Source organism: Muntiacus reevesi, chromosome 3, assembly GCF_963930625.1.
Source record: "Muntiacus reevesi chromosome 3, mMunRee1.1, whole genome shotgun sequence".
Lineage (NCBI taxonomy): Eukaryota > Metazoa > Chordata > Mammalia > Artiodactyla > Cervidae > Muntiacus > Muntiacus reevesi.
In genome coordinates this window covers 10930843-10957827 of record NC_089251.1, presented here as the reverse complement: position 1 = coordinate 10957827, position 26985 = coordinate 10930843, and the positions used below count along the sequence as shown (strand labels likewise).

Here is a 26985-nt window from a genome sequence, read left to right as displayed (position 1 = left end):
CAGCTGCAGTCCTGGAAGAGGCTCCTGGAGACCATCCCTTTTGTGCAAGTAAATGTCATCCTCCCTGCGTGGGCCATCCCATCCTGGGCTTCCAGCCCAGTGGGGTCTGGGAGCCAAACAAGGGGCAGGATGGCAGAGTGGGTAGCACCGCAAGGTGGGACACTGAGCTGCCTTCCTGTGCATTTTTCCTGCCTCAGTCTACACCGGCCACATCCGTGATCTCTGCTGTTCCTTGCCTGCTCCTCCTGCTGGATCCAGAATGGCCCCCTGGTGCTACTGCCTCCTAGCCTTCCTGGTACCCGAACCTCTGGGAGGCAGGGGGTGGAGGGGAGGAGGCCAAGGGAACCCAAAGCTGCTAGGGTTCCAAGTGGCCACCTCACATCATGAGGTAACTGCAAAGGTTACACAAGCTAAGTCCCTGGCACAGAACTAGAATAAAGCATCCACTAGATGCTAGGGCTTCCCTGGTGGTTCAGAATCCACATGCAATGCAGGAGACTCAGGTTTGATCCCTGGGTTGGAAAGATCCCCTGGAGAAGGGGGCAACCCACTCCAGTATTCTTGCCTGGAGAATTCCATGGACAGAGGAGCCTGGCAGGTCCATAGTGTCACAAAGAACTGTACACGACTAAGCGACTAACACTTTCACTTTCACTTCAGATGCTAGGAACAGGCTCAGGGCAATGAAGTGACCTGCCTAAGATTACACTCTGGGTGAATCCAGGTCTGACTGCAGGGCCTGCAACCTCCACTGTACCCCGCTGGAGCACATAGTAGACATTCAATAACAGCATATATGGGTGTGGGGATCTGACTCAGACCCCACCTGTCTTCTCTCTCAGATAAGGAGTCTCTCTGGGACCCCTTCCAACTCTCCAGGTGAATCAAGGAATCCTTGGGTCACAGGTTGGTATGAGGGATGCCCCAGAGAGGCTCTCCTCTCCCCCAGCTCAGCCACACTGGCCTGGAATGCAAAGGAAGAAGGATGCGCAGTCTAGTTCAGCCCCACTAGATCAAGCCCTGGGCTGAAAGCATCACTCCTGTCCATGTCATTCCTACCACTACACGTCAGATGACACAACAGACCCAGCAAGGGGACAAAACTTGCTAGCATAGCCAGGGTTCAGCCCCCTCCAGCCCCAAATGTCTCCAAGCCCAATGTCCTTGGCTCTGCCACCCCACTCACCCGGCAAGGGTCAGATGCCCACACACTTCTCCCCCATAGACCCTTCTCCCACCCAGCAGCTCCAGTGGCCCCTGGAGAGGTAGTAGAGACTGCAGACGAGGTGTGCAAGTTCCCAGGGCAGCGGCTGAGCTGGTGGCAGGCCCAAGAGTCCTGTGAGCAGCGGTTGGGCCACCTGGTACTGCCACCCCCAGATGGGCTCCTCGCTGCACGGCTGCCTGACCCCATCTGGGTGGGCCAAAGAGAAGCCCCTCTGCGAAGACCCCCGCAGAGGCGTGAGTTTGGGCTGGGGCTTGAAAAGTGGGGGCTGGGGGAGGGGGCTTTGGTGACCTCGAGATAGCAGCATTTTGTGACAGTCTTTGTGGTTTGAGCCCAGAGGAAGTCGAGTGGCAATTTCAGATTCTCTTGTCCTGGACTGAGAGTAGAGGGTTTACCCCTGGGTTAGGGGTACTGGAGTCCCCATTTCTTCCTTCCCGAGGGAGGGAGGCACCCGAAGCTTAAGGGGGCGGGCTTTGCAGATGTGACAATGGGCTGTCAGAGGCGGGACGGTGTGTGCAGGTGGGGAAACTGAGGCGGAGGCCTGCGTATCCCTGCAGGCGCGCGCACCACAGCCGCACTGATGTTCGGGGAGAGATCCGCGGACCGGGCTGCTCGACTTCGGACGCCTCTGCCCGCGCTGGGGGAGCTGACAGCTTGCGCGCACGTGCAGTGGGATGCCACCTCGTCCGACCCGGCAGCACTCTTCTCGCTGGCTGTGCCCACGCTGGCCAACGCGCTGCAGCTGCGAGCCTTCACCGAGCCGGGCGGCGCAGTGCACGCGGCACTCGTGGTGCGCGGGCATCACGCGCCCTTCCGCGCTGCCTTCCGCGCGGACGGCCGCTGGCACCACGTGTGCGCCACGTGGGAGCAGCTCGGCGGGCGCTGGTCGCTGTTCGCCGACGGGCGGCGACGCGCTGGGGCGCGGGGCCTGGGCGCCGGCCACCCGCTGCCACCTGGCGGCATCCTCGTGCTGGGCCAGGACCAGGACTCTCTGGGCGGCGGCTTCTCAGCGCGCGACGCCTTCAGCGGCAACCTCACCGACTTCCACCTGTGGGACCGCGAGCTGAGCCCCGCGCAAATGCTCCGGGCACGGGCCTGCGCACCGCCCCCCAGCGGCCTGCTTTTCCGCTGGGACCTGGGCGCCCTGGACGTCACACCCTCGCTGCTGCCGCCGGTGTGGGTGCGGCTTCTCTGTCCGGGTACGGCCTGCCCCGCCTCCTGCCTGCCAGGCCCCGCCCACCTTTGGCTCCACCCACAATCTCCTGGCTTCCCTACCAGACCCAGCCCACCTCTGCCAACCGAGCCACACCCAAGTCCGGCCACGCCCTCTCCAGGCCCCCATTACCTAGTACCTAGTCATAGCAGCCTGGAGGGACTCGCTTCCCGGCCCCAACCCCGCGGCCGCCTTGCTCCGCCCAGGGCTGGTTGCAGCGCTCCTCTCTCCGGTTCCCACGTCGCCCCCTAACTCCAGGATCGCGCGTCCTGGTGCCCCCTCAGGCGTGCCGGTGCCTTCAAGGCCCGAATGGGCTATAGGTCGCGGAGACGGTGGGGAGCCAGGCGGCGGCCCTGACACTTCTCCCGCCCTGGCCAGTGCCCTCAGAGGAGTGCCCTACGTGGGACCCAGGAGCCCACACCGAGGGCTCTTTGCTCTGCCTGCAGCCGCTGCCCTTCCTCTGCTGCTACCGGACAGGTGCGCCGTCCGGCTCTGTTGAAGGGGACGCTGGGTATGGACCAGTGTATGCTGAGGGAGGAGCAGTTGGCACAGCCTGGGAATTGGGAATCTTCTCAGCATCCTGGGGCCTCGGTGGAGTCTAGACCACAGATAAATGGGGCCATTCTGACCTGGGGGAGAATGCCGGATTGTGGGATTCGCCTCAAGCAGGTGGTTTTGCCATTCTGTACCTCAGTTTCCCCATCCAGGACACCTAAGTCTCCAGACACACCGCCATCAGTGTGCCCAGCCCCTGCAAGCGGCATAGGGTGGATGGGGCTCCTCTGGGGAGGAGGTTGCCCAGGGCTCAGTCTGGCATCCACTGCTTTGCAGAGAAGTACCGGCGGCTGCAGGACGCCCAGTCGTGGCCCGGCCAGGATGTTATCAGCCGAGTCAATGCCTTGGCCAACGCTATCGTGGTGAGCCCCTCCCAGGGGCACTTTGGGTGCCCCCCGCGAGCTTCAGTGTCCTCACCTGGAAAGGGGACACCCACCTAATGTGTGTGTGCGGGAATTAAGGTTGTTCACGTACCCATGCACTCTGAGAGCTGGGGGCTCATGAGTAGTTAGATCCTACCCACCAAGAAGACGGGCAGAGACCAAGCATTTGGCCCTGGCGGGGGGGTGGGATCCCCCTTGTGACCCCAGACCCGCCATCAGCGGCTCCTCTGCCCCACAGCTCCTTCCTGACCCTCTCTCTGAAGCCCACGGAGACCTGTCCCTGACCGAGGCCGCCAGCTTCCTGAGCATCCTGGAGGGAGTCCTGGCAAAGGAGGCAGCTCCACTGGGGCCAGCAGCACTGCTGGCTGTCCTGCGCTTTCTGAAAAGAGTGGCCGCCCTTGGGACGTGGGATCCAGAGCCCACGACAGGGCCCTGGGAGCAGCTGGGCCAGGCCGTCATGTCTGTGGCCAGCCTGGTCCTGGAGGAGCCGCTGGCTGGTGCGTGGCTGTCAGTCAGTGAGGTGAGGCTGGCAGGGCTGGGTGCCACAGGGGCCTGGGCTCTGGTTCCTACCTTGCCACCCATTTGTGTAGCCGTGGGCAAGTCAGCACCCATCTCCGAGCTCCATCTTGCCATCCATCTGGAGAAGTTTCTCGTTTATCTGTTTTATAAGTTGAACTTCCACAAACAACTGCTCTTGAACAACAGCTTCTGCAATTAAAAATTAAGAGCCACTAGTCAACAAGGGCCTCCCATACCCAACAATCACTGACCACCTTATGTGGGAGATCCACTATACTAAGCGTTCGGCCATGGAGAATAGAAGAGACAGATGATGAGGGTGTTGGAAGTCTCGTCGTGGCAGAAGCGGCTGTAGACCTGGGTATCATCAGCTCAAAGAAGGGAGAAAATACAGGGTCATGAACATCGCCTTGAGACCTCTGGGGCTTCAGAGGCAGGCATGGTCCCCTGTGACCTCAGAACCGAAACCTGAGTTTGAGGGTGGGGTGGGGATGGCACAACCCAGGAGGCTGATTCTGTGGGATGTTCACCTCTCCAGGTGGTGCTCCCCACCCTGGGGAGGGTGTAACCCCACATTTTACTGGGGATCTGAAACACTGTGGCAGACTGGGGCAAATTGGACTCTGAATCTCAGTTTTCTTCCCTGGAAAATGGGGATGATCATACCTGGCTTGCTTAGGCAATGGACAGGAGTAGGTGTAAATCAGGTGACTTGCCCAGCACAGAGGAGGGGTCCCAAGCATGCATGATCCCCATCCCTGCTCTGTCCTCACCAGCACCACCCACCGACACCACCCCCCCGCAACCCCATGGCTTTCTTTTAGAAGCTAAAACTTGAGCACCTGTCAGACCAAAGAAGCAAAAGGCGTGGCTCTGCCCTCTGAGTGTGCCCCATTGGCAAACAACCTCCCAGCAGGCAGAGAGCACTGTGAGGCCTCCAGCTTGAGTCGAGGACATGTGGCTCAGGACTGGGTTGGAGAAGCCGGAGAAGGTTCATCAGGCAGGGCCTCAAATGTCAGGCTAAGGATCCAGGACTTGATCCTGGACGCCCTCAGGTAGAGCCTCTGAGGGTCTGAAGCAGGCGGGCCACCTCCCAGATCCGTGAGAATGTGTTAACCCCAGCGGTCAGGGCAGGCGGCAGTGGGGTGTGGAGCGTGAGAGGGGCTCAGCTGTGGCCTCTTCCCAGGCGGTTGGCGGACCCATGGCCTTGGTGGCAAGCGTGCAGCGCCTGGCACCCCTGCTGAACTCCATGCTGACCTCTGAGCGGCCTCGAATGCACCTCCAGTACCACCATGCTGGTGAGCCTGCCCCAACCTGTCCCACACAACTGGGCTGCGGGTGGGACCTGGGCTCAGACATCTTCCTCAGCGCTGATCACTGGGAGTTCTCCGACTCCCTCCGATTCTCCTTTCTGTTTCTGCCCTGGTCCATGCTGTGTCCTCCATCCAGAATACTCTCTTTCTTGACCTCCTAGCAAGCTCCTATACATCCTTCAGAACCCTGCTCGAGTGTCAGCCCTGCTAGGAAGACTTCCCCAGTTTTAGCTCTCTCCCAATAGTCAGTTCCTCCCTCCTCTGTTACCCTGGTGTTTTGAACTTATCTTTTGTTGCTTCTGTGGCTATTAATATGATTCAGCCTGAAGCTCCCTGAGTGCCAGGGCTGTTCCTGAGTCATTTCTGCATCTCAGGACCAGACTCAGTGAATGTTTGTATTACAGATTGAGTGGGGAAGCACTGGCAGTGGAACGTCAGGCAAAACTTGGGTCTTTCAGGGGCCCACTGGTTTCTGGCGGCTCACTGATATTCAGGATCTGCCCCCCAGCAGCTCCCCCTTCTCAGTCCCCCTGTCCCCCTGGACTTGGAAATGTCAGATTTACCTCGGGCAAGCTGCTGAGCCTCTCTGAGCAGGAATGGTGGCCTCCTGGATGAGTGGCAGGGACAGGGTAAGCAGACCCTGCCAGCTGGGCCAGCCCAGCTTGAAGACCTCCCTCCTGAGGTCCAGCCACTCAGCCCCGTTTGACCCCAGGCCTGGAGGTGCGGCGCCTACGCCTGAAGGAGGCCAGCACAGAGGGCTACGTGTTCACGGTGCCTGGCGGGCATCCAGAGGGGCCCGGCCACATCCGCATCCCCGCTGCTGAAGTGAGGCGGCTCCTCGGGAAAGGTGGGCGAGGGGGACGGGTGGTGGGACCCTCAGGGCTCTGGGTCAAATCTCAACCATTAAAGTTCCTAGCTCTACTATTGTGAATAAGTCACCTCAGCTTTCAGAACTGTTTCCCCATCTGTAAGATTAGTACTCGCCTCATTGGATTGTCCTGGAGAATCCCATGGACGGAGAAGCCTGGTAGGCTGCAGTCCATGGGGTTTTTAAGAGTCGGAGACGACGGAGCGACTTCACTTTCACTTTTCACTTTCATGCATTGGAGAAGGAAATGGCAACCCACTCCAGTGTTCTTGCCTGGAGAATCCCAGGGACAGGGGAGCCTGGTGGGCTGCCGTCTATGGGGTCGCAGAGAGTCGGACATGACTGAAGTGACTTAGCAGCCTCAGCAGCAGCACTGGATTGTTAGGAGCTTAAACACCCACCCCACAGTAGGTGTTCACTTGGTCTCCTCCCCTCAAACCCCAAACTCCACCTGGGGTGGAGGATTAGGATAAGCGGCAAAGGGCTGTGGAGCTGTCAGCTTAAGCACGTCAACTACGGCCGGTTGAAATTCTGGCTCTGCCCACTTCTCTAGTGTGTGATCTCTGGGAGGTCATTTAACCTCTGTGGGCCTCGGTTTCCCTATTTGTAAAGTGGGCAGAACTTTTCCCTTGGGACCGACCTGTGGTGCCTGCTCAGTCAATGGGTGGGTCTCAGGCCTCCTCCTGTTCATCCAGGCCTCTCTGGAGTCACCGTGATCCACAGCTGGTTCAGCTCGAGTGTCTTCCAGCACACCCTGGGGGCCCCTGGCCAAGAGCCACGGGCTCCAGACAGTCCTGAAGAAACAAGCAGAATGCAGAGGTGAGTCCCACCCAGTAGGCTGCCGAGGGCCTGGATCTCCTCCCCAGGGAAGGCCAGGCCTCCATCCCCTCCCAGAACCCACCCCCACTGTGGTGGGCAAATCTGCCCTTGGCAGCCCATGGCCAAACCTGCTCAGCCCTGAGACACACAGATTTCTGGGCCTCTCAAAGATGTGCTGGTGGGAACATGGCTCGACTCCTGTCTGGGGTCCCAGCTCCAGAACTGAGTCTCAGGGAGGGAATAGAAAATGAAATGTTAGTCGCTCAGTCATGTCTTGACTCTTTGCGACCCTGTGGACTGTAGCGCATCAGGCTCCTCTGTCCATGGAATTTTCCAGGCAAGAATATTGGAGTGGGTTGCCATTTCCTCCTCCAGGGGATCTTCCTGACCCAGGGTTCAAATGCGGGAGTGTAAAGAATCGCAGGCAGATTCTTTACCATCAGAGCCACCAGGGCAGCCAAATTACCAGCAAGAATGGAAGCCAGGTGCCCTAATTCCCCGCACAGGACTTTTGCTAATGTTTCTTTGGACTTAGGGGTATCATCTTTGATGACCTCAGTGACGTGTGACCTCTCCCCTACAGACACCTGGTGCCCTTAAAATCTCCCTTTCTCCCCACAGATTCCTAAGCACCCAGGTGGGGTCAGCCATAATCTCCTCTGAGGTGTGGGATGAAACTGGGGAGGCCAACACAGCTGTGACCTTTCATCTGCAACACCAGACCCAGGTACTGTGCGGTGCTTCTGGGAAACAGCCACCTGGGACAGTTATCCTGGTTTGGTGCCCACCCCCACCCCCTCCCCCCCCACACACATCCCAGTATTTGTTCACTGGAGATCCAAGGTCTAAAACTGTTCAAGAAAAATACACGTCCACAAGCCATCCCATTGTCTTTGAGAGAGGGGGAAGGGAAGTAATGCATTGCATGCTTACTTTATGGCAGATGCCTTCAATAAGCTATGTTCGTTTAATCTTCCAACTGCCCAGTCCACAAACATGAGCTTAGGGAAGCTAGTGTGCCTGGTGCAGAGCTGGGATTTTGTTATCATGTTTGTTTAAGTGGCAGAGCTGGGATTTTGTTATAGTTCTTCATGGCTCAAAAAACTGGTGGTTCTCATCAGATCACATAAGGAGATGTGAGAGCCTCACCTTGCCGTGTGCTTTGTAAGCATGAAAGTAACCTGAATGTCCATCAACAGGGGACTACTTTAAAGGCCTTGTAGGGACTTTCCCAGATGTCCAGCGTCTGAGACTCAGAACTTCCACTTCAGGAGGCACAGATTTCATCCCGGGTTGGGGAACTAAGATCCTGCATGCCACGCACTGCGCCCCCTTCCCCAACAAAAAAGCCTTGTAGAGCTACACAATAGAATGTCAGCTGAGGTTATGTAAGGAATGGGGTATTTTGCTATAAACTGACATGGAAATATCAGCAGGATATGTCATTTAATTCATTACATCTAAAACACAAATTCCTTCTTGCTTTTGAAGCTTTAGAGCATTTCTAAGCATTCTAAGGAAAGTCAGAGTCTGCTTTCCCCAAAACCACCAATCCTGGACACATGTGCCCACACACACACACACACACACACACACACACACACACACACACACACACACACACACACACACACACACACAAATACACTCATATACCACAGCTTATGTCTTTTGTATATCAGCTCAAGACTTCTTAAAAAATCAGATTAAAGTACATAAATCTACATATACTAAACCATCCATTTTAAGTGTACAATGTGATCAGTTTTGACCAGTGTATATACTCATGTGCTACTGCCCCCAGTCAAGATACACAGCTTGTCCACCTTTCCCAAAGACTTCAAGCTCCTTCCCCGTCAGCCTTCCCCACTCTGACCCAGGAAATCACTGCTTTGCTTTCTGTGACTCTAGATTGTCTGTCTTTCCTAAAGTGTCATATAAAAGGAAACATATAATGTGTACTGTAAGTCTGACTTCTTTTGCTCAGATATTGGTTTTGAGTATCATCTATGTTTTTGCTTGTTCATTATAATGGTTTTGTATTGACATCTCATTGTGGTTCTAAGTTGCAATTCCTTGAAGATCAATGATTTTGAGCATCATTTTATACACTTATCAGGCATTCATGTATCTTCCTCTGTTAAATATAAGTTGAAATTTTTTTCTCAGTTTTCATTCATTTTTTAATTAAAAAATTTTGAGATGTCATTGGGCTTTTTAAAATATAGGAAATATTCTTTTTTTTTTTAAATGTTTACATTAGCCTGCTATTTCCTTTTCTGATTACTGACATTTCTCCATGCAAACCACATGGATCCTCTCTCTCTTAATTTTGTTGTTGTACTCCCTTCACACTTTTCTCCCTGCCCTTGCCCCACCTGCACTGGCAACCAGTCTGTTCTCTGCATTTTATGAGCCTGACTTTTTTTATAGAGTCCCCATATAAGTGAGATCATAAGGTATTTATCTTTCTCTGACTTATTTCACTTAATATAATGGCCTCAAGGTCCATCACATTGTTTCAAATGGCAAGATTTCATTCTTTTTATGGCTGAAAAATATTCTGTTTTATATATGTATGTGTGCAGGTATGACCTAAATCAAAACCCTTACGATTATACAGTGGAAGTGACAAATAGATTCAAGGGATTAGATCTGATAGACAGAGTGCCTGAAGAATTATGGGTGAAGGTTTGTGATATTGTACAGGAGGCAGTGATCAAGACTACCCCTGAGAAAAAGAAATGCAAAAAGACAAAGAATAAGCAAGAGAGTTCCAGAAAAAACATCTACTTCTGCTTAATTGACTACACCAAAGTCTTTCCCTGTGTGGATCACAACAAACTGTGGAAAATTCTGAAAGAGGTAGGAATACCAGACCACCTTACCTGCCCCCTGAGAAATCTGTATGCAGGTCAAGAAGCAACAGTTAGAACTGAACATGGAACAACAGACTGGTTCCAAATCAGGAAAGGAGTACGTCAAGGCTGTATATTGTCACTCTGCTTATTTAACTTATATGCAGAGTACAGCATGAGAAAAGCTGGGATGGCTGAAGCACAAGTTGGAATCAAGATTGCTGGGAGAAATATCAATAACCTCAGATATGCAGATGACACCACCCTTATGGCAGAAAGCGAAGAAAGAACTAAAGAGCCTCTTGATGAAAGTGAAAGAGGAGAGAGGAAAAGTGGGCTTAAAACTCAATATTCAGAAAACTAAGATCATGGCATCTGGTCCCATCACTTCATGGCAAATAGATGGGGAAACAATGCAAACAGTGAGAGACTATTTTTTTGGACTCCAAAATCACTGCAGATGGTGTCTGCAGCCATGAAATAAAAGATGCTTGCTCCTTGGAAGAAAAGTTATAACCAATCCAGACAGCATATTAAAAAGCAGGGACATTATTTTGCCAACAAAGGTCCATCTAGTCAAAGCTTTGATTTTCCCAGTAGTCATGTATGGATGTGAGATTTGGACTATGAAGAAAGCTGAGCGCTGAAGAATTGATGCTTTTGAACCGTGGGATTGGAAAAGAATCTTGAGAGTCCCTTGGATTGCAAGGAGATCCAACCAGTCCATCCTAAAGGAAATCAGTCCTGAATGTTCATTGGAAGGACTGATGTTGAGGCTGAAACTCCAGTACTTTGACTACCTGGGGCAAAGAACTGACTCATTTGAAAAGACCCTGATGCTGGGAAAGATTGAAAGCGGGAGAAAGGGACGACAGAGGATGAGATGGTTGAATGGCATCACCAACTTGGTGGACATGAGTTTGAGTCAGCTCCAGGAGTTGATGATGGACAGGGAAGCCTGGCATACCACAGTCCCTGGGGTCACAAAGAGTTGGACACAACTAAGTGACTGAACTGAACTGAATATTTTGTTTTATATTTTTATATATGCATGCGTGCATGCTAAGTCACTTTAGTCATATCCAACTCTGTGTGACCCTATAGACTGTAGCCTGCCAGGCTCCTCTGTCCATGGGGATTCTCCAGGAAAGAATACTGGAGTGGGTTGCCATGCCCACCTCCAGGGGATCTTCCCCATCCAAGGATCAAACCCAGGCCTCCCGCATTACAGGAAGATTCTTTATCAGCTGAGCTTTCAGGGAAGCCTATATATATATATACACACACACACATATATATATACACACACCACTATATATATATTTATGTGTGTATGTATATATATATATATATACACACACACACACCACAGTTTCTTTATTCTTTCATTCATCAATGGACACAGGTTGTTTCCATATCTTTGCTTTAGAAAATAATGCTGCAGTGAACATGGAGGTGCATATATTAATACATTTTCTTTTTAAGAAAACTTCATTTTGTATTGAGGTGTAGCTGGTTAACAATGTTGTGATAGTTTAAGGAGAACAGCGAGGGGGCTCAGCCATACATACACATGCATCCATTGTCCCCCAAACTCCCCTCCCATCCAGGCTGCCACGTAACATTGAACAGAGTTTCATGTGCTGTACAGTGGGTCCTTGTTGCTTACCCACCCAAATAAGCAGTGTCATATATCATTTCTGAGTTAGTATCTTCATTTTCTTTGGATATATATAGGAGTGGAATTGCTGGCCCATAAGGTAGTTTCATTTTTAATTTTTGGAGGAACCACTGTGCTGTTTTCATAGTGACTGCACCAATGTACATTCTCACCAACAGGGTATGAGTGCTCCCTTTTCTCCATTTCCTCGCCAACATGTTATTTCCTGTGTTTTTGGTAATAGCCACCTTAACAGACGTGAGGTAATATCTCACTGTAGTTTTGCATTTTCCTTATGATTGATGATGTTGAGCATCTTTTCATGTACTCATTGGCTGTCTGTATGTCTTCTGCCTGTGTTTAACTGCGTAGTTTTGGCTTTTAAATATTTTTGCTATGCCAAGGAGCTTACCACCTATGTTTTTTTCTAGTAGTTTTATGGTCTTAAATTCAAGCCTAGTTCAGTGTTGAGTTGATTTTTGTGTATAGTATAAGACAGTAGCCAAGTTTTATTCTTTTGCCTGAAGTGAAGTAAAAGTCGCTCAGTCGTGACCCCTTAGACTGTACAGTCCATGGAATTCTCCAGGCGAGAATACTGGAGTGGGTAGCCTTTCCCTTTTCCAGGGAATCTTCCCAACCCAGGGATCGAACCCAGGTCTCCCGCATTGCGGGCGGATTCTTTACCAGCTGAGCCACCAGGGAAGCACAAGAATCCTGGAGTGGGTAGTCTTATGCCTACGGCTGTCCAATTTTCCCAACATCATTTATTGAGGAGACTGTTCTTTCCCCATTATATATTCATGCCTCCTTTGTCATAAATTAATTGACCATACACACAGAGGCTTATTTCTGAGCTCTCTATTCTGTCCCATTGATCTGTATGTCTGTTTTTATGCCAATCTCATACTGTTTAGTTTCTGTATCTTTGTAATATTGTTTGAAATCAGTGAGTATGATGCCTCCAGCTTTGTTCTTCCTCAATTTTTAAATTATTTGTATTACTATTGAATTGTAAGAATTCTTTATATATTTTGGATACAAGTATTTTGTGAGCTATATGGTTTGTACATAATATCTCCTAGTCTGTGGATTGCTTTTCTTAACAGTGTTTTTGAAGGATAAGTTAAGTTTTAAATATGATGAAGTCCAGTTTATCAATTTTTCTTCTGCATGGTTTATGCATTTTGCATCATGTCTAGGAAGACTTGCCTATCCCAAGGTCACAAAGATATTCTCAAAGGAGTTTTTCATTTTAGCCTTTACATTTATAGCTTTATTTCAATTCATTTATGCATATTTTGTTGGGTAGGGGTTGAACTTCATATTTTTCCATATAGACATATTTTGCCATATCCCATTACAACACCATTTGTTGAAAAGGTTATTCTTTCTCCCTTGAATTATCCTGTCACCTTTTTGAAAATCAATTGTCCATATATGTGTAAGTCTATTTCTGAACTCTCTATTCTATTCCCTAGATCTATACACTAATCCTCTATGTCCTGATTAATGTATCTGTATGGTAAGCCTTGAAATCAGTTAATGTAAGTCCTCCAACTTTATACTTCCTTTTCAAAACTGCTTTGGCTGGCCTAGGGTCTTCACGTTGCTGTATACCTTTTAGAATCAGGGGACTTTCCTGGCAGTGGTGAAGAATCCGCACTTCCACTGCAGAGGGCATAGGTGATCACTGGTCAGGGAAGTAAGATCCTGCATGCCATGTGGCACAGCCAAAAAAACTTTTTTTAGAATCAGCTTGTTAATGTCTATGGAAAAACCTACTGGGATTTTGATTGGGATTGCATCAAATCTCCCAAATTGAAATAAGATGATGAACTAGCATCTTAACAATGAGTCTTCCAGTCCTTGATCAAGGTATATCGCTGCGTTTATTTAGATTTTCTTGCATTTTTCTCAGCAGTGATATCTAGTTGTCAGTGTACAGGTCTTGAAGGTTTTTTGTTAGATATACTTCTAAGTAGTATGGGCTTCCCAGGTGGCTCAGCAGTAAAGTATCTGCCTGCAAATGCAGGAGACGTAGGTTCCATGCCTGGGTCAGGAATATCCCCTGGAGGAGGAAATGGTAACCCACTCTAGTATTCTTGCCTGGGAAATCCATGGACAGAGGAACCTGAGTTCTGCAGTCCATGGGGTCACAAAGAGTAGGACATGACTTAATAACTGAGCATGTATGCACTGCTAAGTAGTAGAGAGTTTTGATGTTTTTGTAAGTGGTATTGTTTTCTTAATTCAACTTTAAATTGTTCATATAAGCTTATAGTAATGCAATTGATTTCTATATAATGATACTGTATCCTGCAGCCTTGCTAAACTCACAGTACTTCCGGGAGCTCTTTTACGGAATCCCCAAAGGATGGACATTTAGTTCATTCCTAGGATTTTGATGTTAACCATAATGCCAGCCTGCAACTCTACTCACTTCACCTTCTTTGTGCCTTCCCACTAGCATTTTTCTCCAACCACTGCATGCATGATTTATACAAGGCAACCCCCAGCCCCTCAAACACAGGAGGTCTCCACATCTCCCTGCATCTACTGATCTCTCTCCTTGCCCACGTGCGGTCACATACCTGCCTTGTCCTTGTTGGCTGCCCTTAGGCCTTCCCTCCGAAACTGGTGGAGCCTGTCTGTGCTTTCTGGAACTTCAGTATCAGGTGAGTTTCCAAGTTCTTTAAATAAGGCATTAAAAACCAAACAAACAAAGACATCCATTCCACTTGAGGATGAGGCAGGACTCAAGTGGGTTTTCGGCCTCCATTCATCAACTTCCTTGTGGGGGTGGTTCCAGGCCCCACTCAGCTGGGGACAAACTGGGGCAGAAGAGCCTGTTACTCAGGAGGTACTGAGCTCCCTGTCATAGGAGCTATGTAAGCCTACTCTATAGACTTAGAGTAGGGAGAGACTCATCTGTGGAATGGGTGTTAGAGTTGATGATATATCCCAAGCCAGGGAATGAAGATCAATCACTGTTGCTTAGTAATTAATGCAGTTAATACTGATCACTGGTTTCAGCCCCATCCTCCCATTTCACAGATGGGAAATAGAGACCCAGGGAGGAGCAGTGACTTGCCCAAGGTCACATAACTGGATAGAGGCAGGGCACTGAGAGACCCCAGGGTTTGTGGGGGACCCTGCCCCCACCCCCATGTGCAGCCCATCTCAAGAGCCCTCCGTCCCCTACTCACCCCAAGCCCAGACTCAGGGGGCTCCTGGGCCACCACTGGCTGCTCCGTGACTGCCCTGTACCAGGGCTCAACCGCTTGCTTCTGCAACCACAGCACCAACTTTGCCGTCCTGTTGCAGGTGAATGACGTCCAGGTGAGTGCTGGGGAGGGGTGCAAGGGAAGGTGATGTCAGGACCCAGTTTTAAAGGGTGAACAAGAGTTGAACAGAAAGGTGTGCCAAGCAGAGGGCCTCCTGAGCAAAGGCAGAGTCAAAGTCACTCAGTTGTGTCCGACTCTTTGCGACCCCTGGACTATACAGTCCATGGAATTCTCCAGGCCAGAATACTCAGTTGGTAGCCTTTCCCTTCTCCAGGGGATCTTCCCAACCCAGGAACTCAGGTCTCCTGCATTGCAGGCGGATTGTTTACCAGCTGAGCCACCAGGGAGGCACAAGGAGGCTGGAAATGGCAGACGAGTTACGTTCTAGAACTGCGATGAGTCTGGGGCTTTCAGTGCAATATCCATGGTGGGGGGTGGCGGTGGGCAAGGTGGGCCTGGGTCAGATCACACAGACCTGGAATGCCAGGCTCACGTGCTGGGATGGTGGTCCTGTTGCAGAGGATGTGTGGAAGGGAGTGAAGCAGGCATTGTCTTTGCACAAGGGAGCCCGCTGTGCCAGGAGTGAGGCTGGGGTGGTGATAGGGGAAAGTGGTGAGGAGCCTAGAAGAAGGGAGGGACCCTGGACCAGGGAGCAGTGGGGAGATCCAGAGACTGGGCTGAGGGCAGCGGGGTCCAGGGCCACTAGAAGATGAGGGACTCGTTTCCGAGAAGGCTCAGGTGGGCAACAGATTTGGGGGACCACAGGTCTGGGGGCCGTGGGTCCTGTGGCCTAGTGCTCACGGCAGGAGGGGTCTCAGCTGGAAACAAGAGCTGGTAGGTAAAGCCATGGCTGAGATGCAGTTAGAAGTAAAAGGGGCTTCGGCCACAGCAGGCCTCTGATAGGTACCAGCGTTTACAGACTGGGGGTGGGGGAAGCCAAATTCCAGGAGGAGGCCAAGCGAGGTGGGCTGGCTGGAGCCAGAAAGGGACTCAGTGGTCACTCACCAAGAGGTTGAGTGAGGTGGGCCTGAGCCCAGGAATGCTGGGGTCACTTGGCGTGTTGGGGAGCACACTAGAGAAACATGCCATCTGATGCAGTTTTCCTGTAAAAACAGAGCGTGGACCTTTGACACATCGTAAGTAATTCATGCCAGCTCTGTACTCCCGCCTCGGCAGGTGGTCATCACATGCCGTCTCCTCCCCACGGGTGTGTCGGCCACTTCCCGTCCAGTGCTGAGAAATCAGTGAAAGCCGGGCCCCCGTTCAGGGAGAGCCAGCAGGGGAGCACATGCAAATGCTCATTATTAAGTGCCTGCTGTGTGCCGGCCTGGGGGTTGGGGGTGGGTATGGGGCGGTGGGTGTTGTCCTGGGAGTTGCCGGCGGGGGCGGGTGAGGCCTGGTGCCGGCAGCGCAGGGTGGTGGCGGGCTCCTGCCCTCCGGGGTCTCTGTCCCTCCTCCAGAGAGGCCCTGAGGAGGAGTCACTGCTGAGGACGCTCTCGTTTGTGGGCTGTGGTGTGTCCTTCTGTACCCTCTCCACCACCTTCCTGCTCTTCCTGGCGGCTGGGTAAGGCAGGCTCACCACCCGCTGTGGCACCCTGGGCCCACCCCGCCCCTTGCCAGCCTCCACATCCCTCCTTGGGAGGGCGTCCGCCCTTGGTCCAGGTAGACCCCGGTCCGGGGCCCTCCCCTGGGGCTGTGGGCCCCTGCGGAGCCGCCCTCTCTGCCTTCATCAGCCAGTTCACCCGGATGCGGGCGAGGCTGGGGCTGGTGGGGGTGGGGGCTGGTGGTGGTGTCCCCGTTAACACCTCCGCTGTCTGTCCAGGGTCCCCAGGTCAGAGCGGGCCATGGTCCACAAGAACCTCACCTTCTCCCTGGCCTCCGCCGAGGGCTTCCTCATGGCCAGCGAGTGGGCAAAGGCCAGCAAGGTGGGCAACCAGCAGGGGGTGCTGGTGGGCTCAGGGGCGGCTGGGAAAACACCTGCCTTCTCTGGGTTGCCCCCGACCCCGTCCCAGGTCTGCACCCGGCTCCCTTTCCAGGGAGGAGTAAGGCCTAAAGAGAAAAACTGAATGTTGGAGCCGGACCCGGGGCGCTACCCGGGGACCTCACCTACTCAGACTGCTTTGGGTTGGCAATGCCAGGCGTGGACAGGGGACCCAGGGCGGACTGCACCCATAACTGGCCTCGGTGGGGATCGCCCACCCTCCCGTCCAGGTGGCCTGCGTGGCCGTCACAGCTGTGATGCACCTTCTCTTTCTGGCCGCCTTCTTCTGGATGCTGGTGGAGGGGCTGCTGCTGTGGAGCAAGGTGGTGGCCGTGAGCATGCGCCCGGGCCCTCGGATGCCGCTCTACTATGCCACGGGCTGGGGTGAGGTCCCTCTGCTCCTCATTCATGTTCTGTTCCCCTCAACTGTGCCTTGCATGGCCTCCGTTATGCCCAATACCCGCCGCCCCATACCCACCACCGTGCCACACTCACCTCCTCCACCAACACCCAGCACCACCCGGCGCCCAGCACCCATGTCTTGACACAAACTCAGCTCCATCAACCTCCAACTCTACCCAACTCCAGTTCTTAATCCTCCTCCACTTCGACCATCTCAGCTCCTAGCCTCCAGCACCGCCTCCCTAATCTGGGAGCTAAGCCCCAGCTAAGCCCCAGCTAAGCCCATGCCAGTCACCAGCCTCCAACTCTGCTGATTCTCAGCCCTAAGGCCTCGACTCTGTCTCAGCTCTTCCACTTCCCAAATGCTCAGGGCTCCAATGCCACCCACAAGTATCAAGCCCACCCAACCCCACTCCCTGGATTGCCCTGTGCCACCATTACACCTGCTATTGTGGGGTGGCTGGGGGCTGCAGCTCTGGACGGGGGCTGGCTCCCAGGGAGGACACAGTGGGTGGCGTGGTCCCGAGGTCACTTCTTCTCCCCCTAGGTGTGCCTGTGGTCATCGTGGCCATCACCCTGGCCGTGTCCCCGCATGACTACGTGGCCACTGGGCACTGCTGGCTCAACGTGCACACAGACGCCATCTGGGCCTTTGTGGGGCCCGTGCTCTTCGTGCTGACCGTGAGCGGAGAGGCCCGGGGTTCCTGCCGGGGAGGGATGGGTCGGGGGAGGGGGAGCCCCTTTTGCTCTCTGACACCAGATCTCCAGGCCAACACCTGCATCCTGGTCCGCGTGGTGATTGTCACCGTATCCAGTGCCCGCCACCGCGCCCGCATGCTGAGCCCGCAGCCCTGCATGCAGCAGCAGCTCAGGATCCAGATGTGGTGAGACCCCAGCCTGGGGGAGTCAGAAAGTGGGGGAGCCAGGTGTGAGCATGCGTGAGTCCAGGGTGGGCGTATGTGTGGCCATGTGCGCTCATGTGTGCAAAGCTATAGATGGGTGTGTGTGTGCAACGTGTCCGTGCTGTGTGTGCACACGTGCTCATGCGTGTGGATGTGTAGATGGTAATGGTGGAGCCTGTGTGTACATGAGGGGCGGTGTAGACACCAGTCACTGTCCTGGGGATTCACCATCCACAGAAGGCACTGTCTCTGGTGGAGTCAAGTGGAGGGGACCCCTAAATGAGGCAGTCCCTAGAAGTTCAGGTTCAGAGTGAGAGTCTAGGTCTCTACCCCTGCCAGAACCCCATCACTCTATGGGACCATATCCTGCTGGAGGGGCCACCTCCCCACACAGCAGGCCTTCCTCTTGGCCACTCTACCCTCTGCCAAGGGAAGGGCAACCCAAGCCAAAGGGGCCTTGAAAAGCATGGTCGCCCCCCGGGGGACTTGAGGAGGGGGAAGAGGAAGCCCTTCCAGATCCATGCCCCCTGGACCCACTGTCCAGGCCTCAGCCCTCCCCCTGGACAGCTGCCACTCCCTTCCCTTGAGCCAGGCTGGGGATGAGCCAGGCTTGGACCTGGGACCCCACCTTCCTAGCTCCAGCACCCCCACTCCCTGCCACTCTGGGTGTCTGAGCTTTCCAGCTACACCCAAGTCCTGAGCCTTGGTCCCGGGTCTGCTGCTCCAGCCGCTCTCCATATGCTTGCCGGGGACTGCCCTCCCCAGAACCCTGTAGGGAACCCCCCCCCCCGCCCCTGGCCTCCCCCAGCCCCGCCTCTGTCCTGCAGGGCCACGGTGAAGCCGGTGTTGGTCCTGCTGCCTGTCCTGGGCCTGACTTGGCTGGTGGGCTTGCTGGTGCACCTCAGCCCTGCCTGGGCCTACGCCGCCGTGGCCCTCAATTCCCTGCAGGTACCTCCGGGCCCTGGGCCACACACTGGAGCTCCGCGGGCGTGGTGGGCTGGCCAGGGGCCTGGGGAGGGAGTGTCCTCTCTCTCGTGGTTGTCACCAAGGCAGTGGGGACACTGCCGGGGGGAGGGCGGGCGAGAGGGGACTGGGTCAAACTTCCAATCAAAGAGCAGAAACTCAGGGAGGATTTTGTGGCCCATTAGACAGCTGAGGAAACTGAGCTGTCTCAGTTTCTCAGTCCCAGAAGGGGGTGGCTAAGATGCCTGGCGTCCTGATGCTCGAGGGCACAGCAGAAGTCCCAGCCTCCAGGCTGTGCTCAAGCCACTTCAGGCCTTGGCAGGAAGCTAAGGGGGGGGGGGTGCAGGACGCCAGGGGCCTCTCCCTTTGGGGTCTGCAGGTGGCCTACTGTGGGGCAGCATGAGCTACTCCACTGGCGAAAACAGCAGTTTAGAAAAGGTGTTGGTTGGAAGAACATGACCCATGTAAAGGAAGCAGCACGATGGGACCGCAGGAATCCTCCTGTGTGCCCTCCTGGTCGCGTGGCCTGGAGCCACAGAAGTGGGGCGGACTAGGCAGCCTGTCCTCAGGAGGTCTGCAGATCTGTGGGGGACTCGGGCGTGGACACAAACAGCCGCAACCCAGGGACTGAGTGAGTGCTGGGAGGGAGGTCCGTCCAGGCGGGCCCACCCGGCCCCTCGGCCTCCCTGGCACCCCCAGCACCTTTTCCTGTGGTCCGCACCAAGTGCTCCAGGGTCCTGGTCCATGGTATCGTCTCCCCCTGGGCCCTGGGGACTCGCCACCCTCTGCCAAGAGGCGTGGGAATGGAGAGAGGAAAGAACAGAGGTGGTGGGGAAGCAGCAGACAGCTCAGGAAGGATGGAGGTCGTGCCCGGGGTGGGGCTGGGAGAATGAAGAAATCCTGGGGTTCCCACGCTCTTCCCAAAGAAGCATGGCTCCCGCAGACGTGGTGCGGCTGAGCAGCCGGGGACACAGACGGACACGGAGAAGCCCTTCTTCCAAGCCCTGCACTCCCAGAGCTCCACGGGCTGGAATCCCAGCTCGGCCCACTTAGCAGAGAGACCCCAGGTCTCTGCGCCCTGCCTCAGAGTGGCGGGCAGGGGTGGGGGTTGGGGGCGGGTACCAGCCTCCTGTTGCTATGGCAACTACTCCAGCTCCATCCCTGCCCATGACCCTCGGGTGGGCACACCTGCAGCCGCAGGGCCAGAGCCCCCCTCATGGACCTCTCCGCCTCCCTCTCAGGGCAGGTCCCTTCCTCTCTCGGTGTCTCATTTACTTCATCTCTGAGTTTTCCCTGGGATTCCTCCTCTGTCTCTCAGGCTCGGTCTCTGTCACAGACCCCTCTCCCTGTCCCCTTCTCCTCTGGTGTGGGTCTCACCTGCCTCTTCCTGGATCTCTTTCTACATCTCCCCTTCTCTTGGCTCTAACCCCCTGTCTCTTGGTCCCTTCCCCTGCCTCTCCCTCTCTCTGAGGGTCACCCTTCTTGCCGCCCGCCCCCAAGCCAGCCTCAGACCTTCAGGTCTGGTGAAAGGAGAGGAGAAAGGCTGCCTCATGAGGGGTCAGAAGGCATGAGACCTGAGCCCACTTGGATGTTCCCGTGACTATCTCAGGGCAGCTCCCAAGTCAGCTCAGAGCCACGTTCTCTGAGTCCTTCCTGGATGCTTCCCTACCCAGGCCCAGCCTTTCCCTCTCCTCTCTCTTCCATCATACCTGCTGTTGCTCCATACCGTTCTCTCCCCGCTCAACCTCCAGCCTCATCGCTTTCTCACTCTGTCTTGGGGCATAAGCTGGGCAGGACCTGCCCCAAGTAACCAGGGAGCAGGGCTGGGGCTGAAGGGATTGAAATCTGCCAGGACTCATTATTTGCTCTTGGGGGTGGTTTGTTTCCATCTGGCCTCTCTGCCAGGTTTTGTGCGGGAAGAGCAAAGCCTCAGTCCTGTGACGGGTTGGGGCTCACACCTTCCCTGTCTGAGGGTCTTGTTGAGAGGCCTAGACAAGCGGAGACAGGCCTCAGTTTCTACGTCTGTATAAAGGGAATCATAATCTCCACCTCATCGGATCACTGTTGGGTTCCATTGAGATGACATTTGCAAAGGGCAAAGCATAACCTGGTGCAAGATGGTTTGACTCAGCCATTCAGCAAGTTCTTCCCCGGCGCCCCCCCGTGCCTGAGCTGGGCTGCATGCTGAGACCGTGGTGGGGCACAGGATCGAAGAATCCACCCTGGAGGTCTCAGCCTGGGGGGCGCAGACAGACACCAAAGCCATACACTGCAGTGTGGTGTGATTGAGACTGAGTGGTGCAAGGGGGTTAGTCGAGAGCGAATCAGGAGGCAGAGTGGGCATTCCCTGGAGGCGTGGTGCTCAGTGAATGCCTGAATGCTGCATGGAGAGAGGGGAATAAAGTTTTAAGTTAGGGGAGCACAGTGAGATCAGATGGAGGGAAACATGGGGTCAGGGGAGCTGGTGAGAAATGGGGAAGGAGGGAACATGGGGGCCAGACCACGCAGGGTCCCCAGAGCTGGTGTGAGGAACTCAGACTTCCACCCCGGCCTTGGAGGATGTTGGACAGTTTGCTGGTGTGGTTGGATTGGAGTGAATTTGTTTGGGTGTGAGGAGGTGGCCCTAGTGGCAAAGAACCCACCTGCCAATGCAGGAGATCCCTGGGTTGGGAAGATTCCCTGGAGGAGGGCATGGCAACCCACTCCAGTATTCTTGCCTGGAGAATCCCGTGGACAGAGGAGCCTGATGGGCTACAGTCCATGGGCTCACAAAGCGACTTAGCACAAGGACTGAGTCAAAGGAGACGGGATGGGGGGCGCTGTGTGGAGAGCACGGGCCAGTATGTGGGGCTGGGAGCCCCCAGGGTCTGGCTTAGGGGCAGCGTTAGGGCTGGTAGCGACCCAGTTGGTGCCTGGGAGCCACGGAGACTAGTAGGGCCCTGGGGCTCCAGTTCTCAGTCCTGGGAAGCTAGAGGGCCTCAGGGAACCCACATCCCCTCACCTGTATCCTCTTGTCTGAGCCTCAGGGGAGGAACTGTTGCCTTTTGCATCATCCAGGTGGAAGGTGAGGGAGTCCTAAGCTCCACCAGCCACCTGCGGGTGGAGGCCCACACTTAGGCCTGGGACACATTGCTCTGTCCCCACCCCCAGCCCCAGGACCCTCTCCATCAAATGGGGAGAATGAGCCTCCCTCCAGCCCCCACCATGGAGCTGCTGTGAGGGTCAAGCACGCTGGTGCTTGGTGAGGGGCCATGGCGTTGTAGTCCTTGAGTGTGTGGGGAGGAGCCAGCTATGACTCGGAGTTCACACACAGAGGAGGCAAGTCCTGGCCGCATCCCGACTTCCCAGATAAGAAACAGAGGCTCAGAGAGGCATTCAGCTAGTGGAAAGCTGAGTGCCGAAGAACTGATGCTTTTGAACTGTGGTGTTGGAGAAGACTCTTGAGAGTTCCTTGTACCGCGAGGAGATCCAACCAGTCCATCCGAAAAGAAATCAGTCCTGAATGTTCATTGGGAGGACTGATGCTGAAACTCCAGTACTTTGGTCACCTGATGCGAAGAGCTGACTCACTGGAAAAGACCCTGATGCTGGGAAAGATTGAAGGCGGGAGGAGAAGGGGATGACAGAGGATGAGATGGTTGGATGGCATCACTCACTCAATGGATATGAGTTTGGGTAAACTCCGAGAGTTGGGGATGGACAGGGAGGCCTGGCATGCTGCAGTCCATGGGGTTGCAAAGAGTAGGACACGACTGAGTGACTGAACTGAACTGAACAATCAGAATGCAGTGAGATCTCTGTCTCTGAACCTCATTTAGCCTTGGAGCTTCAGGAGGCAAGGCCGTGAGGACAGAGCAAGTCAGGGGGGTGGGGTGTGGAGGGATAGAGGGCAGAGAGGCTGCCTGGTGACCCGAGATTGAAGGCATGGGATCCGGCAGGGCCAGGCCCTCCTGGTTCTCTTTGCCATGGAATGCCACAACTGCCCACTCCTCATCGCGGGTTGGTGGGCAGGGCAGGACTTGTGTTCACTGGCCAGTGTCTCTAAATGTCTCTGGGGCTGTCTGTGCTGTGGTGCCAGGCCAGGCAGTGGGAGATGGGGGCCTCCCAGGAGGTCACCCACCCTCACCCTGGGTCTGTCCCCAGGGGCCGTACATCTTCCTGGTCTATGCCGCCTACAACGGAGAGGTAAGTCAGGAGACGTTGGCTGCTGCCAGGGTGGGATGTGGGTGGGGGCAGGTAGGGCTTACTTGTAGGGGGCTCTGCACCCGGCCCATGGGGGTCGGAGAAGGGTCCCAGCCCTGCCCCTGCCCCATCCTCCAGGTCCGGAGCGCCCTGCAGAGGATGGCTGAGAAGAAGGCAGCAGAGGCATTCACGGTGGGCCGGCCTGGGGACAGAGGGGTGGGAGGCCCCACCTCTGGCAGGGATCCCAGCGCTGATGCCCCTTCCTTTCAGGCTCGCTCCAGTCCCATGGGCCCAGGGTTCCACTCTAGACCCTCATGTCCCTGGCAGGTGGCCAGGGACGACCCCAGAGTCTTGGCTCCACCCCAGAGACCCCGGGCTCTTAGAGGTGAGAACACACCCCATTCCAGTCCAAGTGCCACCCGCTGCCCCAGTCTCCCCAGTGCCCCAGTCTCCCCAGTGCTCAGGCCAAGCATCGGAAAGACAAGGAGACAGGCCCGGGGAATTCTGTGACTGTAGGACCTGGGATGGCTTATCAGAGGCTCCTTTCCTCCTCCCACCCCCACCACCAGGCAACAGTGGTCCCTGGTGCCCAGCCCAGAGGCGGAGCTCGCTGGAGCCACCCTCCCTGGGTCTCCATGCAGGAGAGGTGTAGGGGGTTCCTGAAGGCAGGCAGATGGATGGGGTTCGGCGCCCTGAGACAGGGCATGGGTTGAGTGACTTCAGGTCAGGCCAGGAATTTGTATTCGAGCTCCTGCTTTTCCTGCTGTGTGCCTTTGGGCAAGTTACTTTCTCTCTCTGGGTCCTAGTTTCTTCAGCGCTAATCTACGAGGTAAATTTTTGAGTGGATTCTTAAGAGTTTTTTTTTGTAAATAAATGAGGTCCCTGTTCAGGGTAGGGGAGCAGAGAGAGACAGCCTCGTGCCTCAGTTTCCTACAAGTTCACCTGCTCAAGTGTCTTCCCCCTTCTAGGAACCCATGGCCCCAGGATGCCCACAACCTTCTCCTCCATTGCAGAACCCGAGAGGCCGGTGAGGCTGGGTCAGGGGTGGCAGGGCTCTATCAAGGGGCTGGCAGGTGTGACCGGAAGGTTAGGGAAACCACAGGGACCAGCGTGGGGCTGGGGTGGGGGCTTCTCCTGGGGACCCAGGGGGCCGCCTCCTTCAATTACCAGACTGAAAGGCGCTGGGAGCAGCTGGCAGAACCTGAATGCCAAGGCCCCCGGGGGTGGAGAAGTCATTGCCCAGGTAGCCAAGGGCCCCCAGAGCCAGAGGAGCAGGAGAGGGGGGCCACCCTCTGACGGACCTGCTCTGTCCCCAGGCAGTGGAGCTGACAGCATTCAAGGCTTCGGGTACGGCTCCCACACCCCAGGTGGGGAGGGCAACGTCCCCCTTTCCCCTCGGCGCCCGGACACTCCCTCAGCCCCACTGTGCGGAAATGGAAGTGATTTGAGAAGCAACCCCACCCGGCCTCCCACAATTTGAGCGGCTCTTCCTGTCTCACTCTGCTCCTTGTTGGTGCCTAAAATTCCCCCGCTAGCGCCGGGGGGGCTCGGTCAGTGCTCTGGGGAGAGGCTTTCTTAGGCAGTAACTTTGGGACCCCTTCCCCGGCCAGTGCTGCCGGGACGGCAGGGATCCACGGGCCTACCTTCCTCTGTGCAGCCTCCCCACCTCACCCGCTCTCGGCGCTCTGGCCAGATGCGCGGTGGTCTGAGACTTCTTCCAAACCCAACGAGGAGCAAGTGCTTTCCCCAAGGCCTCAGTTTCCCCACTGGACAGCTGATGGGGACGTGATGGGGTCGGGGGTGGGGGCCTGTAGTTAGCAGGGCAGGGCCAGGGCTGCCTGCTCCAGGAGCGCTCAGCCTGGCCCGAGGGAGGCCCCCGGGGACCGTGGACTCTGGCAGCCTCTCTGAGCCCGAGTTCCCACAGTCTTGAACTGGAGACAAGCCTCTGGGGGGCCGACTCAGCACTGCCCAGCCTCCGAAAGCTCGGGATGCTTTCCAGCCAGGGCCAGAGGCCTGCCTATGGAGCTCTCAGCGGGGCTGGGCTATGTGCTAAACCTGGGCATCTGGTGGCTCCTTTCATGAGGTGACTGGGGAAAACGGGTGCGGTCACCCTCCCACTGTGCAGCTCCGAACGCTGGGGCACAGAGCGGAGCCCTTGACGAAGCAGGGGTCAGGCCCCCAGCTCCACAGACGAGGACACTGAGGCAGCAGCAGTCTCGTGGGGGTAAGCCTAGGCACATCTGAGCCTAGGCCTGTATGACCCCCAACTCCCAGCCGACCTGCGTCCAGGCGGATGTCCCAGTCCTTCCGTGTCTCAGCTTCCCCTTCTGCAAAATGGGCTGGAGGCGCCCCCTGCAGGCCTGCCGGGAGGGCGCAGGCGTCCTGCAGGTGGGGGGCGTGCCGAGTGGGCAGAAATGCACCCCCCCACCCTCCCCGCCCATCACCCCGCTACACACCTCGGCTCCCAGCCCCCCAGCACCCGCCCCCGCAGGCGCAGCGTCTGTGGGAACGAGAGAGCCGCAGAGGCGCCTCTGCGCTCAAGTGACAGCGCCTTTGTCTCCGCTGAATGGGTGCGTTGCTAAGGCCCCTCGTAGCAACGGAGCCGCTTCCACCTCGGCCTCGGAGGGACCCCCATCCCGCACCGCCCTCCAGATGCCCTAGGGCCCCCCACCCCACCACGCGACCCACTCAGGTGGCCCGAGCAAGAAGTGCAGGGAAGTGAAGGCTGCTTGCTGTGTTTCCCTCCCAGGCCTGCCCCCGCCCCTCCCGAAAGCGCCTGGGCACCACCCCCAGACACACACCCCGCACCCCGGCATTGCAGGGGTTCTCCAGAGGGAGAAACTGAGGCTCGGAGAGAGGCTGAGACAGACTGCCAGGGTCACTCAGGCCAGAATCCCACCCAGAGTCTCCTCCCTGCCTCAGTTCCCCGCCGTCTCCCATCTTGGAAGGGTGGGTCCCCATCTTGGTTCTCCGCCAGCCCAGCGCACAGGGGACACTTTCCTCGCAGGTTTCTAGACACAGTGCATGGGGACTTTCCTGCCAGCGCCACCTGCGGACCTCTGCAAGCCCACCTGGGGGCCCTGCCGACCTGCGTGCGGACCATCACCCACTCCCAGGGCTTCAGCCTCTCCCTCCTGCCAGGGGACCCCCCGGCCCTGGAGCGCCCGCTTACCCCGCCAGGTCCCACAGCTCTGTCCCCAGCTTTCCGTCCATGAGCGCCCCTCGCCTCTGCCCCTCCCTCCTGCCGCAGAGTTCTGACAGCTCCGTGGTGTCTCTGGTAATAAAGGGTACTGCAGTGACTTCCTTCTCTGGGGGTCACCCTGGCCTGGGGAGGCAGACGGGATGCCAGGCTCCCTGGGAGGAGGGAGGAACAAGCTACTGCTTTGACTTTGGGACTCAAGACGGACCCAATTTCACCATCAGGATAGGTGTAGCTAACACTAATTAGCACCTACTGTGTACCTGGCCGGAGAAGGCAATGGCACCCCACTCCAGTCCTCTTGCCTGGAAAATCCCAGGGACGGAGGAACCTGGTAGGCTGCAGTTCATGGAGTCGCTAGGAGTCTGACATGACTGAGCGACTTCACTTTCACTTTCCACTTTCATGCATTGGAGAAGGAAATGGCAGCCCACTCCAGTGTTCTTGCCTGGAGAATCCCAGGGATGGGGGAGCCTGGTGGGCTGCCGTCTACGGGGTCGCACAGAGTCGGACACGACTGAAGTGACTTAGCAGCAGCAGCAGCAGCAGTGTACCTGGCTGGTGCTGAGCCTCAAATCACCTAAGAGTTACAGGTCCTTACCTCAGCCTTGAGACCACCATCACCCCTATTGTACAGAGAAGAACTCTGACGCTCAGGGAAG

The 26985-nt window shown here is 55.6% G+C and overlaps 1 protein-coding gene across 1 annotated transcript; it reads left to right on the top strand.

The window, feature by feature from the left end:
• Positions 1–259: 259 nt before the first annotated feature.
• On the top strand, positions 260–26339 carry ADGRD2 (adhesion G protein-coupled receptor D2). Its single transcript, XM_065928739.1, has 26 exons — positions 260–295; positions 843–906; positions 1246–1458; positions 1780–2421; positions 2814–2912; positions 3267–3352; positions 3612–3893; positions 5079–5190; positions 5918–6052; positions 6769–6892; positions 7514–7619; positions 14030–14085; positions 14623–14749; positions 16155–16258; positions 16517–16619; positions 16906–17059; positions 17625–17758; positions 17846–17961; positions 18807–18927; positions 23086–23127; positions 23263–23316; positions 23452–23509; positions 24441–24549; positions 24735–24861; positions 25399–25694; positions 26132–26339. Exons 1-26 carry the CDS (start codon positions 260–262, stop codon positions 26337–26339), a joined length of 3708 nt encoding a protein of 1235 aa, XP_065784811.1.
• The last annotated feature ends 646 nt before the right edge of the window (positions 26340–26985 follow it).

What these genes read in the sequence shown, in the direction of transcription:
- ADGRD2 (XM_065928739.1), top strand. Translation starts at nt 260, where the DNA reads ATGGCCCCCTGGTGCTACTGCCTCCTAGCCTTCCTG. An exon ending in ATCTGCAACACCAGACCCAG is followed by an intron (nt 7,620 to 14,029) that starts GTACTGTGCGGT and finishes GGCTGCCCTTAG; the next exon opens with GCCTTCCCTCCGAAACTGGT. An exon ending in CCTTTGTCTCCGCTGAATGG is followed by an intron (nt 25,695 to 26,131) that starts GTGCGTTGCTAA and finishes CTTTCCTCGCAG; the next exon opens with GTTTCTAGACACAGTGCATG.